We start from the raw sequence: 13,660 nt of genomic DNA, 5'->3' as shown, positions 1-13,660 counted from the left end.
GTCCAGCCTGCCCCTGCACCCTCCAGGGTGGGGGTCCCTGATGCTCAGGCCTCTCCTGAGCTTGAGTCAGGGGAGCGGGGGAAGCAGCCATGGGGCAGATCAAATCCAGCCGGGCCAAGTTTACCTTCCAGTTAATGAGTAATGAGTAGGGGGAGAAGGGGAGGCCTGGGCTGCATGGTGGGGGAGGTGCCCAGGCCATGGGTCCTGGAGGGAAAATCTCAGAAAGCAGTGTAGCAAGGACCCCATCCTGGAAGTGGGGGGCCAGGAGGGGAGGGGCAGTCCCCGCTGTTCCCAGGCCTGTCACCGACTCAAGGGTGAGGGTGGGGGGTGCAGCAGGGAAATCACTGCACTCAAGGGGGTGGGGGGGAGAGGGGTGCCTGGGCTCCCCCCACCCAGAAATCCTCCCCTTTCCTTCCCCTTCTTCTCCTTCCTCCAGCTGGGGCGCCAGACGAAACTCAGGACACCACTTCAACTGGAATCGGGGACACATAGCCAATACTGTGTTAGGGTTAAGTGCCTTCCAGAGACCCCACTTAGCCTCAACCCAGGCAGCCTGGCTCTCCGGCTGTCCAACCTGGAATGTTGGGCAGGGCAAGCCAGCTAACGGGAATCCCATCCTCCAGGCCTCCTCCTCTCTCTCCCCTGCTGGCTTATCTTGCCTGCCATCCCTCTCCCACACTTCCGGGCACAATGGGCATAGAGATGAACCCATAGGAAGGCATTGGTTAACAAACGCATGGCCAGAAACTGACTGGGCGCCAGGCCCAGATACCTGGGGTGGGGAGCTCTCTGGCCCTCAGTGTTCCTCCACCGCTAAGTAGGTGCAACAGGGAAAGGTCCCTGTTTACCAACTGACCTTGACCCTGAGGGAGACCTTGGCAGGGGGAAGGTGTGTCCATGTTGCTGGAGGACATGCCCTTGGGTTAGTTACCCCAGGACACACTGGCCCCAGGGATTGAAAAACTTAGGAAATGGTATTGAGAAATCTGGGGCAGCTCCAGGAAGGGGGAAGCCACGGGAGCTGCGGGCTGGGCTGAGCTTGCAGGGGGGAGGCGGGAGCCAGATAAAAGGCAGCCTCCAGCAGCCTCTGCTCATTCCCTCCCAGTCCGCTTCCTCCGTCCCTCTGTCCCTCCACCGTCCCTGCACCATGGGGCCTGCCTCAGGCCCCAGCCTGCTGCTGCTGCTGCTGCTTCCCATCCTGCCCCTGGCACCGGGGGAACCCATGTGAGTGGTCATGACCCTTCTCCAAACCGGGCTACTTGTGAGGTGGGGGTGGGGTTCAGGTCCTAGTAGAATCCAGGGCGCACGTGGGTGTCTGCGGAGGCAGGGGTCAGTGGGTTGGGATGTGAATGGCCTTGGGCTGCCTGTGAGCTCATGATTTCATGAGCTGGGGGTTCATGGCACTCGGGTTACAATGGGAGGCGGACGTTTCTAGAAGCAGGGGTCTGTGGGTTTGGGTGCCTGTGGTACGTTCAGTGATTCCGTGGCTGTGGAAACACTTGGAGGCCTCGAGATCTGACTTCACAGGATTTGGGGGCTTCGTGCTATGTGGGTGAGGATTGGAACCCTGGTCCCTAGCACGGCAGCTCCGTCCCGTGTTCCACCCGACCTGCAGGTTCTCCATGATCACCCCCAACATCCTGCGGCTGGAGAATGAGGAGAAGGTGCTGCTGGAGGCCCATGACTATGGAGGCAACATTGCAGTCACAGTCAGCGTCAACGACTTTCCAGACAGGAAGATAAGTTTGTCCAGAGGAAACACTTATCTGACCAAGGATAATAACCACATGAGCACAGTCAACATCAAGGTGCGTGCACCTGCTGGCGCCCCTCCCCGCTCTGAGTCTGCTCCATGTTTTGAACCCATCCCACTTGGAAGCCCCTCCCCATTATGACCAGGTGCCACTTGGAAGCCCCTCCCCTCTCTGAGACTCCTCCTTCAATTAGCTTCTATCCTGAGCCCCTAGCTTTGAGCCCCTCTCCTAAGAGAGGTCCTCTGAGCCCCTTGTCTAATTCCCCCTACTCATCCCCCTTTCTGATCCCTACCCATCTTAGACCCTTGCCCCCCCCCCACTACCCCTCTGCTCCCAACCTGGGCACACCAGGGAGACCCGGAGTGGTGGACAGGTGCTATTGGCAGGAAGGGCAGGCAGGTGTGGACCCCACTGAAAGCCTGGGGCTGAATGCGGGCAAGGGACCAGGAGGCAACATCTCAATGATTCTCTGGCTATGCCTAGATCCCAGCCAACTGGGAATTAACATCAGGGAAGGGGAAAAAATTCGTGATTGTCCAGGCGGACTTCGGGGGCACCGTGGTGGAGAAGGTGGTGCTGGTCAGCTTTCAGAGCGGGTACCTCTTCATCCAGACGGACAAGCCCATCTATACCCCAGGCTCCACAGGTAAGGGGCTGGGCAGTGGCTGGAGAGAGGGGTGGGGGGGGGGACTGTGGGGAGGGGCAGGGCCTCACTCACCGCCCCCTTTCTCTAACATCATCTCCCAGTCCTCTATCGGATCTTTACCGTGGACAACGACCTACTGCCCGTGGGCCGGATTGTTATTTTCAGCATCCAGGTACCAGCAGCGGGGAACCCAGACGATGACTCCCCCTGGGCAGAGACTCGGGGAGAGACAAAGAGATAGAGACAGAGAAGAGATTCTGGAAAAGGCAGGACTGCAGAGGCCTAAAGGCAAAGAGGCCTGTAGAGCCACGAACACAGAAAGAGCCCTGGACACAGGGCAGAGATCCAGGGATACCAGGCACAGTGATGCTTCTGCCCGTGGATTCCGGCTCCAGACAAACCTCTGGGGACCGTGTCACTCCGGACAGGTCACTTCACCCTCCTGGGCCTTGGTTTGCTCAGCTGAAGATTGAGATGACAGATAAAAACTCTCTGTAGCCCAATCCGCCTCCTGCTGCCAGGGGGCAGCCTCGAGCACCCAACTCCTGTCCCACCCTCCTCCACCCAGAGCCCTCCAGGAGCTCCCACCTCCTTGGGGTAAAAGCCTAAGTCCTCCCAGCACTCCCCAAGGCCCTGCAAGACTTGCCCAGTCCCCTACCTGTCCTCCTCCCCTCCTCTCCTCCCCCTCTTCCCCTCACTCACTCTGCTCCAGCCACATGGGCCTTATTGCTGTCCCTCCAACTGCCATAAAGAGCCAGCCCTAGGACCTTTGCACAGGCTGTTCCCCCACTACTCACAAAACGCTCTTCCTCCAAATACCCACATAGCTTGCCCCATCACGTCATTCAAGTCTCTGCTCAAATGTCACCGATGGCACAATTTTACAGGGAAGCCTCTCTGAGGACCTGTAAAATTGCAAACACTCTCTCCCAACTCTCTCTCTCTCTCTCTCTCTCTCTCTCTCTCTCTCACACACACACACACACACACACTCCACTGGTCTCCCTTCCTGTCATCTCCTTTAGGCATCCTATAAATTGAATGTATTCATTTGCTAATTGCCCGCTCGCTAGACCTCCACAGAACCTAAATTCCAGACAGGATGGGTGCTTGGCATACAGTAATTTCATTACAATTTACTGGGCTAAGGCAGGAAAGGGGTGGGGGGGAGGGGGAATGGAAGGAGGAAGTGAAGGACAGAGGGAAGAGGTAGGTGGTTCTCAGAGGATCGTCATGAGTATTTCTTGCAATCACGCAAAGGTAACAGGGACCAGGTCCTGACAGCCACAAGCTGACTGTGGGGATCGGTGGGATTTGTGGGGAACGGAGAACACACACCTCTAACGGTAGAGCCTCTGCCCAGTTCCAGTCAAATGTCGCTATGTGCCAACAGGAACCCGTATCCACGGTTATCCCAATTTCCAAGAGAAGCCAGAAAGCCAGATTTTTACATGATGTCTCCTGGTGTTTAGTTATTTGCAACGAATGACATACTGTGTGTTAGGTTGAACCACACGACTTTGTGTTCTTGTAGGTCAAAGAGTCGAAGGTAGGCAATGCTGTGTGACTTAGCGCCCATAGGATGCTTACCACAGGGTCCCGCACAAAGTAGGTGATAAATGCTAGTTACTATCGGTATTCAGACAGCCGCCGACGAGAGTGAGCTCCAGCTTACATGAATCATGTGCTAAGCCACTGAGGTAGGGGCTATGTTCTTCTCCTTCTTCTAGCTGGGCACATTGAGCACAGAGACATCAAGTAATTTGCCCAAGGTGACACAGCGCGTAAGTGGGAGAGTGGGCATTTGATCCCAGGCTGACTGACTCAAGTCCATGTTCATAACCACTGCCCCAGTAGTCATGACACACAGAGAGTGTCCAGACACAGAGAGGAGGAAGAGAGCCTAGGGGCTAAGCCAGGTCTCTGAAGAGACACACCCTCCCTGTCAGACCCCCGACGGTGTTCCCATCAAGAGGGACTTCTTGTCTTCTGGGAGGCTGTTTGGCATCTCGTCCCTGTCTTGGAACATCCCGGAGCAGGTCAAGTATGTCAGGCCCTCCTAGAGGGGGTTCCCTATGCCAAGGGAGGGCGTCTGGCTGGCTCACTCACCTGCCTTCCCCACAGTACAGGGCAGTGGAAGATAGAAGCCCACTATGAAGATGCCCCACAGCAAGTATTCTCTGCTGAGTTCGAGGTGAAGGAGTACGGTAAGAGGAGGAAGGAGTCAGGGTGGGGGCCCCAAGTGCCAGGCCCAGTGCTGACACCCTACTGGTGCCGTCTCGACCCCAGTGCTGCCCAGTTTTGAGGTCCAAGTGGAGCCTACAGAGAAATTCTACTACATTGATGACCCACAGGGCCTGGAGGTCACCATCACGGCCAGGTGAGGGGCTAGGAATGGGGCCAGGTGGGAGGGGAGGGGAGGGGGGCCAGGTGAGGGCTAGATGACGGGCCAGGTTGGCAGCTAGGGGTGGAGCCAGGTAGGGGCCGGGTAAGGGAACCCAGGAGCGGTGTGGCCAGGTGTGGGACCAGATACTGGCCAGGTAAGCACCAGGTGCGGGACCAGGGGTCCGTGGAAGTTTGCAGGCAGGCTCGCCCTTCAGGAGAGGAGCATCTGAGACCCTCTTGCCTCTCAGGTTCTTGTATGGGAAGAATGTGGATGGAATAGCCTTCGTCATCTTTGGGGTCCAGGATGGTGAGCAGAGGATTTCGCTGCCCCAGTCCCTCAGCCGTGTTCAGGTGCTCTGCCCCTCTGAGCCTCCTCCACTGTGGACTTCCCCCTCCCTCACCTGCACCCCTCCCCCTCTCTGAGCCTTCCTTCCTCCCCCAGATCGATGATGGCAGTGGGGAGGCCAGGCTGGAACGAAAGGTCCTGCTGAGCGGGGTGGAACCCTCCGGAGCAGATGCCCTGGTGGGGAAGTCGTTGTACGTGTCTGTCACCGTTATCCTGCACTCAGGTGAGGCCTGGTCTGAGGAAAGGGACCCAAATGAGGGGGTCAGGCCCAGTGTGCGGGCAGAGGCCCAGAATGGATGTGGAATGCAGTGTGACAGGGGAGAACCAGTCTTAGGGCAGAGGCCAAGTGTAAGAGAGGATATCCAGAGGAAAGTGATACCCAGTGAGACAAAGGAGGCCCATTGTGAGGGTGGGGGGAGCCCCAGAATGAAAGTGGGATCCAGTCTGATAGAGGAGGCCCAGTCTGAGGGGGGAGGCCCAGTATGATTGTGGGATCCAGTCTGATAGCGGAGGCCCAATCTGATGGGGTGAGGCCAGAATGAAGGTGGGATCCAGTCTGATAGAGAAGCCTAGTCTGATGGGGGAGGCCAGTATGAAGGTGGGATCCAGTCAGACAGAGGAGGCCCAGTGAGAGGGGGGCCCAGAATGAAGGTGAGATCCAGTCTGATACAGGAGGCCCAGTCTGAGGGGGCGAGGCCCAGTATGAATGTGGGATCCAGTCTGATAGAGGAGGCCCAATCTCATGGGGGGACGCCAGAATGAAGGTGGGATCCAGTCTGACATGGGAGGCCCAGTCTGAGGGGGGAGGTCCAGAATGAAAGTGAGATCCAGTCTGATACAGGAGGCCCAGTGAGGGTGCAGGCCAGAATGAAGGTGGGATCCAGTCTGATAGAGGAGGCCCAGTCTGAAGGGGGCAGGCCAGAATGAAGGTGGGATGCAGTCTGATAGAGGTGGCTGAGTCTGAGGGGGGAGGCCCAGAATGAAATTGGGATGTAGTCTGTCAGGTGAGGCCAAGTCTGAGAGGGGAGGCCCAGTATGAATATGGGAACCAGTCTGATAGAGGAGGCCCATTCTGAGGGGGGAGCTCCAGAATGAAGGGGGGATCCAGTCTGATATAGGAGGCCCAGTCTGAGGGGGAGGCCCAGTATGAAGGTGGGAGCCAGTCTGATAGAGGAGGCCCAGTCTGAGGGGGGAGGCTCAGTATGAAGGTGGGATCCAGTCTGACAGGGGAGGCCCAGTCTGAGGGGGGAGGCCCAGTATGAATGCGTGATCCAGTCTGACAAAAGAGGCCAAGTCTGAAGGTGGCAGCCAGTGACAGGGTAGCCATAGTCTGAGGAATGAAGGTGCCTGCCAGTTTGCCAGAGGAGGCCTGGTCTGAGGGAGGCCCACTATGAAGGTGGGAAGTTGTCTGACAGAGGAGGCCTGGTCTGCGGGGGAGGTCCAGAATAAAAGTGAGATCCAGTCTGATAGAGGAGGCCCAGTCTCAGGAGGGCGGCCCAAAATGAAATTGGGATCCAGTCTCACAGAATGGACCCAGTCTGAAAACAGGCCCAGTGAGGTTGGGGGCCAGTCTGACAGAGGAGGTCCCATCCTAGTGGGGAGGCCAGAATGAAGGTGGGTAACAGTCTGACAGAGGAAGCCAGAGGAAGTCTGAGCACAGGAGGCCAGTATGAAGGTTGGATCCTGTCTGATGGATGATGTCCAGTCTGAGGAGGGAGGCCCAGCATGAAGGTGGGATCCAGTCTGACAGAGGAGTCCCAGTGATGGGGGAGGAACAGAATGAAGGTTCCAGCCAGTCTGATGGGGGAGGAACAGAATGAAGGTTCCAGCCAGTCTGATGCAGGAGGCGCAGTCCGAGGGAGGCCCAGTGTAAGGTGTGGTCCAACCTGGAGGGGTGGCCCAGGAACCTGCCCTCACGGCTGGCCCCCTCAGGCAGCGACATGGTGGAGGCGGAGCGCAGCGGGATCCCCATCGTGACCTCCCCCTACCAGATCCACTTCACCAAGACGTCCAAGTTCTTCAAACCAGGCATGCCCTTTGACCTCATGGTGAGACCCGGTGTGGGGCTGCCTCCCCCACCCTTCCCCTGAGCATCAGCCACGCCTCTGGGTCGACCTGAACGCCCTCCACCTGCCCCTGCACTGCACCCGCAGGTGTTCGTGACGAACCCCGACGGCTCCCCAGCACGCAACGTCCCTGTGGTGACCCAGTACTCCAAAGGGTCCTCCTTCACCCAGGAAGACGGCGTGGCCAAGCTGATCATCAACACACACAAAACCTTTAGGTCCCTGCCCATCACCGTGAGTCCTCACCCTCCTCTAGCCCCACTTCTGGGAGATAGGGGACTGGACTTGCATGGAGAGAATCTGTCCTCTGCCACAGTCATCCTGCCACGTGAGGAGTGGGGTCCTTTTATTGTATCAGGGGATCCTGCCATTCACAGAGTGTTTTCATCTGCATAGAGGGGATCTTATCTGCACCAGCAGTCTGGCCATCTGCATAGGTATATTCTAAGGATCCGGTGATTACATTTGACCCACCTGGATAATCCAAAACACTCCCCATCCTCAGACCCTTAATCCCATTTGCACAGTCCCTCTGGCCAGGGAAGGTACCATATTCCCAGGCCCCAGGGATTAGGATGTGGACATCTTTGGGGGGCCAGAATTCATCCCCCTTTCCTCACCCAGGTAAGCACTAGGAAGGATGGTATCCCAGAGTCACGACAGACCAACAGGACTATGAATGCCCAACCCTACAGCACCATGAGTAATAACTACCTGCACATCTCTGTGCCTCGCGTGGAGCTCAAGCCAGGGGAAGATCTCAACGTCAACTTCCACCTGCGAATTGACCCCACCACCACCCAGGAGAACAACATCCGCTACTTCACCTACCTGGTCCGTGCCCTCCTAGGATCCCCAGACCCCTCCTCCTTACTTCTGCAGCACCCCCAGGCCAGGGCCACCCCCCCGACCGACCTTGCTGATTCTCCCTTACGCCAACCTGCCTCCCCCAGATCATGAACAAAGGGAAGCTGTTGAAGGTGGAGCGTCAGACGCGGGAGCCCGGCCAGGACATGTACGTGCTGCCCCTGACCATCACTGAGGACTTCATTCCTTCCTTCCGCCTGGTGGCTTATTACACCTTCATTAACAACAAGGGCCAGAGGGAGGTGGTGGCCGATTCCGTGTGGGTGGATGTCAAGGACTCCTGTGTGGGCAAGGTAAGCTTCCGGAGCCTTCCTCTGCACCCATCTTGGCTCTCCCCACCTGGCCAGTGCTCGCTCCGTCTCTGCCTCTCTCCAGCCTTCTGGGTGGGCTCCCCAACCGAGGCCCATCTTCTCCTTTTCCAGCTCTTTCTCTCCCCACCTCTGTTTCAGCCTCAGTATCTCCCTCCCTGCTGGCCTTTCCGCCTTCAGTCTGTCTGTCTCCACCGTTGCCCCTTCCTGACCAGCACAGCAGGGACACTGCCCTAGGCTGACTGCTGATGGAGACCCAGCCTGGCAGGGCTGACCCCTCACTCCCACCTCTGTGTATCCCCCATCCCTGCCAACAGCTGGTGGTGAAAGGTGGCAAGATGGAAAAGAAGGTGTACCCACCTGGGCAGCTTTTGACCATCAAGATGGAGGGTGACCGGGGTTCCCGAGTGGGGCTCGTGGCAGTGGACAAGGGCGTGTTCGTGCTGAACAGGAATAGGTTAACTCAGAGCAAGGTGCGCCCTGTACCTCTGGGGTGTGGCGGAAGCAAAGGGGTGGCGTGGGCCTGAGGCGCAGGTGGCGCTCAGAAGGGAACCGGAAGTGGAGTTAGGCGTGGGCTGGACGGAAGCTTGGACGGACACAGACGTGGCACGGAAGTGAAGGCTGCGGGTGGGAGCGTAGACGGAGGAGTCCGAGCTGGGGGTGGTTGGCGGGGGCTGTGCACACACCTCTGAGAGGGGCCTGGGACCAGAACGCAGGGGTGGTCGGACATGTCAGCCTGGTGGTGGAGGCCTGCCCGCGACCCCTGCCCTCCCGCAGATCTGGAACGTGGTGGAGAAGGCTGACATCGGCTGCACTCCAGGCAGCGGGAAGGACTATGCCGGCGTCTTCACGGACGCAGGGCTGGCCTTCCAGACCAACACAAACCTGCAGACCCCGGATAGGACAGGTGAGGGCCAGGGAGGGGTGGGGCCTCCACCCCAGATGCTGAGAGCAAATGAAGGGCACTGTTCTGAGGTCCTCAGATGCTGAGAACAGGTGGGGGCCCTGGGTTCAAGTCCTGCCCCAGCCCCCACCTAGTGAATCACTGCCCGCTGAGCCTCAGTTTCCTCATCTGTCAAATGGGAGCAGCAACACCCCTCCCTCACGGCTACTGAGAGGAGTACATCGGGGACCCTCCGTTGACGCTTAACCCATCTTGTTCGCGTGTGCCCTCCCCTCAGATCCCGAGTGCCCCAAACCAGATGCCTGGCGCCGCCGCTCAGTGATGCTCACAGAGAAGAGGATGGACAAAGGTGGGGGCCCCCACCCTTCCTCCAAACCCTGCCCATCCGGGATCCAGCCCAGGAGGGAGGAGGGCAGGGCCGGGCCCTGGGGACGTCCTACCCTTGGTCCGCCCGAGCTCCTCCTGCTTTGAGGTCCCGGCTGAGGCCCTGACCGGTGTCGTGTCCACGCAGCGGGTCAGTACCCGAAGGAGCTGCGCAAGTGCTGTGAACATGGCATGCGGGAGAACCCCACGAAGTTCTCGTGCGAGCGCAGGGCCGGGTTCATCCAGCACGAGGCCTCGTGCGTGAAGGCCTTCCTGGACTGTTGCAACCGCATCGGCAGTACCCACAGTGCCCTGGGCCTGACCCGGAGTGAGTCCACCTGCCTGTGGGCCAGCCAGAGGGGGGAAGCTCGGTCAGAGCGAGGAGGGCCTGGTCTGACGGGAGAGGGCTTGCTCCGAGGGAGGAGGGCATGGTCTGAGCAGGGAGGCTGGCCAGAATGGGGAGGCTCAATGAAGCCTCGATCAGGCTTGAGGGGTGAGGGGATGGTCTGAGTGGGGAGGCTCCCTTAGAGGGGAGAGGGCCTGGTCTGAGGGAGGAGGCCCAGGTCAGAGTGTTGAGGCTCAGTGAGAAGGAGGAGGGCCTGTTTGAGGGAGGAGAACCTATCTGAGGGGGGGAAGGGGCCTGTTTGGGTGGAAGGATGCCTGTGTCTGAGGGGGGAGGAGGGCCTGTCTGAAGGGGGAGGATGCTTCTGTCTGAGATGCGTTTTTAGCCTGCCTTTACCAAAGAAAACTCATTTATGTTGCTTTCCAAAGAGGTGCCTAACTCAATGCCTAACAACATCTGTTGATTTGTTTTCATTCATTCATTCCCTCCCTCCCTCATTCATTCATTCACTAATTCATTCATTCATTCATTCATTCATTCATTCATTCAGTTCTGGATAAGACAAAACATGTGCACACTTGAAACTTTACATCTCGGGCCAAATAAATCTTAAGCCAAGAGAAAATTTCTCTTCCAAGAAGCCCATTGAAAGCAGAACCAGAGTGGTCCCCACCACAAGGCGGCCCTGCCAGAACTGATGGGAATCCTACCTGCCATTTGCTCAGAGCCTTTGAGCCCAGTGAGGCCTGATGTCTGCTTTTTAAAAATGCTTTTTGATGTGTCTTATGTAGAGAAAGGCCTTTCTGCTAGGATGGGTGCAGTGGAAACCAAGCCCACAGAGAGCCCCCCGCACCACGGGCAGCATGGCCCCTGTCGTGAGGGTCCCCCTGGCAGATTCCCTCTCGGCCCGCCCTGTCCAGATTGCTTTCTTTCTTTCTTTCTTTTTATTTTATTTTTTATTTTTTTTTAAATTTATATCCAAATTAGTTAGCATATAGTGCAACAATGATTTCAGGAGTAGATTCCTTAATGCCTCTTACCCATTTAGCCCATCCTCCCTCCCACAACCCCTCCAGTAACTCTCAGTTTGTTCTCCACATTTAAGAGTCTCTATGGTTTGTCCCCCTCCCTGGTTTTATATTATTTTTCTTCCCTTCCCTTATGTTCATCTGTTCTGTGTCTTAAAGTCTTCATGTGCGTGAAGTGTTATTTGTTTTTCTCTAACTTTGCTTAGCATAATACCCTTTAGTTCCCTCCACATCGTTGCAAATGGCAAGATTTCATACTTTTGATTGCCGAGTAATACTCCATTATATATATGTATATATACACACATACATATACATATATATATACACACATATATATACATATATATACATATACATGTATATATGTATATATACATGTGTATATATGTATATACATGTATACCATGTTTTCTTTATCCATTCATCCATCGATGGACATTTGGGCTGTTTCCATATTTTGGCTATTGTTGATAGTGCTGCTATAAACATTGGGATGCATGTGTCCCTTCGAAACAGCACACCTCTATCCCTTGGATAAATGCCTAGTAGTGCAATTGCTGGGTTGTAGGGTAGTTCTGTTTTTAGTTTTTTGAGGAACCTCCATACTGTTTTCCAGAGTGGCTGCACCAGCTTGCAATCCCACCAACAATACAAAAGAGATCCTCTTTCTCCGCATCCTTGCCAACATCTGTTGTTGCCAGAGTTGTTAATGTTAGCCGTTCTGACAGGTGTAAGGTGGTATCTCATTGTGGTTTTTGATTTGTATTTCCCTGATGATGAGTGATGTTGAGCATCTTTTCATGGGTGGGTTGGCCATCTGTCTTCTTTGGAGAAGTGTCTATTCATGTCTTTTGCCCATTTCTTCACTGGATTATTTGTTTTTTGGATATTGAGTTTGAGAAGTTCTTTATAGATTTTGGATACTAACCCTTTATCTGATATGTCATTTGCAAATATCTTCTCCCATTCTGTTGGTTGCCTTTTAGTTTTGCTGATTGTTTCCTTCGCTGTGCAGAAGATTTTTATAATAGTAGTTCATTTTTTCTTTTGTTTCCCTTGCCTCTACAGACGTGTTGAGTAAGAAGTTGCTGCAGCTGAGGTCAAAGAGGTTTTTGCCTGCTTTCTCCTCTAGGATTTGATGCCTTCCTGTATTATTTAGGTCTTTCACCCATTTTGAGTTTATTTTTGTGTGTGGTGTAAGAAAGTGGTCAAGGTTCATTTTTCTGGTTGTTGCTGTCCAGTCTTCCCAGCACCACTTGCTGAAGAGACTGTCTTTATTCCACTGGATATTCTTTCCTGCTTTGTCAAAGATGAGTTGGCCATACATTTGGGGGTCCATTTCTGGGTTCTCTATTCTGTTCCATTGATCTGAGTGTCTGTTCTTGTGCCAGTACCATACTGTCTTAATGATTACAGCTTTGTAGTATAGCTTGAAGTCTGGGATTGTGATGCCTCCTGCTTTGGTTTCCTTTTTCAAGATCGCTTTGGCTATTCGGGGTCTTTTCTGGTTCCATACAAATTTTAGGATTATTTGTTCTAGCTCTGTGAAAAATGCTGGTGTTATTTTGATAGGGACTGCATTGAATATGAAGATTGCTTTGGGTAGTATTGACATTTTAACAATATTTATTCTTTCTATCCAGGAGCATGGAATCTTTTTTCCATTTTTTTGTGTCTTCTTCAATTTCTTTCATAAGCTTTCTATAGTTTTCAGTGTATAGATTTTTCACCTCTTTGGTTAGATTTATTCCTAGGTATTTTATGGTTTTTTGTACAACTGTAAATGGGATTGATTCCTTGATTTCTCTTTCTGTCACTCCATTGCTCTTTTTAACCACTGTGTGCAGAGTGGTGGTTGCTGCACTGACCCTTCTCACTGGCCATTTGAACACTTCTTTTGCACATCCCATCGTTTTCATAGGGGACCAGAAATTGTGTCATCCAAATTGGGTTCTGAGAATGAAGGCCAGTGTGAGTGGCTCTTGAAACCAAGGGAAGTGATCTTATCAATCACAGGATGAAAAGTCATGAAACAGAACCCCTTTGCTTAAAAACTAAGGAAGATGGGGAAATGCTATGGCTGCAGGCTGCCCGATCCAAGCAAACATAATCATCTTTTTTTTTTAATCTTTAGACTCTCAAGCAGAACAAGTAGAAATGGGCATAAAAACCTTTTATCCCTCTGAACTGTTTGAGGCCCCCACCATCCCCAAATAGCTCCATGTGGAATTCTTGAAATTCTCCCACAAAAGATATTCTCCCACAAAACCTCAGCACAGTCATCAGAATTAGGACATGAATGTTGACTCGTTGAACCTCCAACCCCATTCAGGTTCGCCAGTGGTTTCCATTTGGTTTGGTTTGGTTTTGGTTTTGGTTTTGATTTGGTGTGGTTTAGAGTGGTTTGGTCCTGTTTGGTCTGGTTTGGTTTAGTCTGGTCTGGTGTGGTTTCACTTGGTTTGGTCTAGTTTGGTGTGGTTCGGTCTACTTTGGTCTGGTCTGGTTTGGCTTGGATCCTTTATAGGAAAAGGATCTGTGCAGAAGCAGACGTCGTATTTACTGGTGGGGTCTCCTTGGTGTCCTTGGATCTGCTCAACCCCTGGCAGCACAGCCGTCTTGAGTGACTTTCACGTCCAGCATTTGGGGG

General features: G+C 54.2%; 1 protein-coding gene across 1 annotated transcript in view; it reads left to right on the top strand.

Moving 5' to 3' along the window:
• Positions 1-1,103: 1,103 nt before the first annotated feature.
• Positions 1,104-13,660, top strand: part of LOC124523589 (complement C3-like) — a 44,740-nt gene continuing 32,183 nt past the window's right edge. The window contains exons 1-17 of the mRNA XM_047095375.1: positions 1,104-1,224; positions 1,616-1,808; positions 2,238-2,400; positions 2,502-2,572; positions 4,350-4,444; positions 4,525-4,607; positions 4,690-4,780; positions 5,034-5,136; positions 5,228-5,354; positions 7,064-7,179; positions 7,285-7,431; positions 7,822-8,031; positions 8,151-8,357; positions 8,690-8,845; positions 9,150-9,279; positions 9,554-9,625; positions 9,788-9,967. Coding sequence (XP_046951331.1) covers positions 1,148-1,224; positions 1,616-1,808; positions 2,238-2,400; positions 2,502-2,572; positions 4,350-4,444; positions 4,525-4,607; positions 4,690-4,780; positions 5,034-5,136; positions 5,228-5,354; positions 7,064-7,179; positions 7,285-7,431; positions 7,822-8,031; positions 8,151-8,357; positions 8,690-8,845; positions 9,150-9,279; positions 9,554-9,625; positions 9,788-9,967 — 2,221 coding nt within the window. The 5' untranslated portion in view covers positions 1,104-1,147. The remainder of the gene's footprint in view (positions 1,225-1,615; positions 1,809-2,237; positions 2,401-2,501; positions 2,573-4,349; positions 4,445-4,524; positions 4,608-4,689; positions 4,781-5,033; positions 5,137-5,227; positions 5,355-7,063; positions 7,180-7,284; positions 7,432-7,821; positions 8,032-8,150; positions 8,358-8,689; positions 8,846-9,149; positions 9,280-9,553; positions 9,626-9,787; positions 9,968-13,660) is intronic.

The sequence above is a fragment of the Lynx rufus genome, unplaced genomic scaffold, assembly GCF_022079265.1.
Source record: "Lynx rufus isolate CCGP_SWC_20201006 ecotype Redwood Valley unplaced genomic scaffold, mLynRuf1.p SCAF_4, whole genome shotgun sequence".
NCBI classification, from domain to species: domain Eukaryota; kingdom Metazoa; phylum Chordata; class Mammalia; order Carnivora; family Felidae; genus Lynx; species Lynx rufus.
Note: the sequence above shows the minus strand (reverse complement) of the source record. Positions and strands in the feature narration are given on the sequence as shown.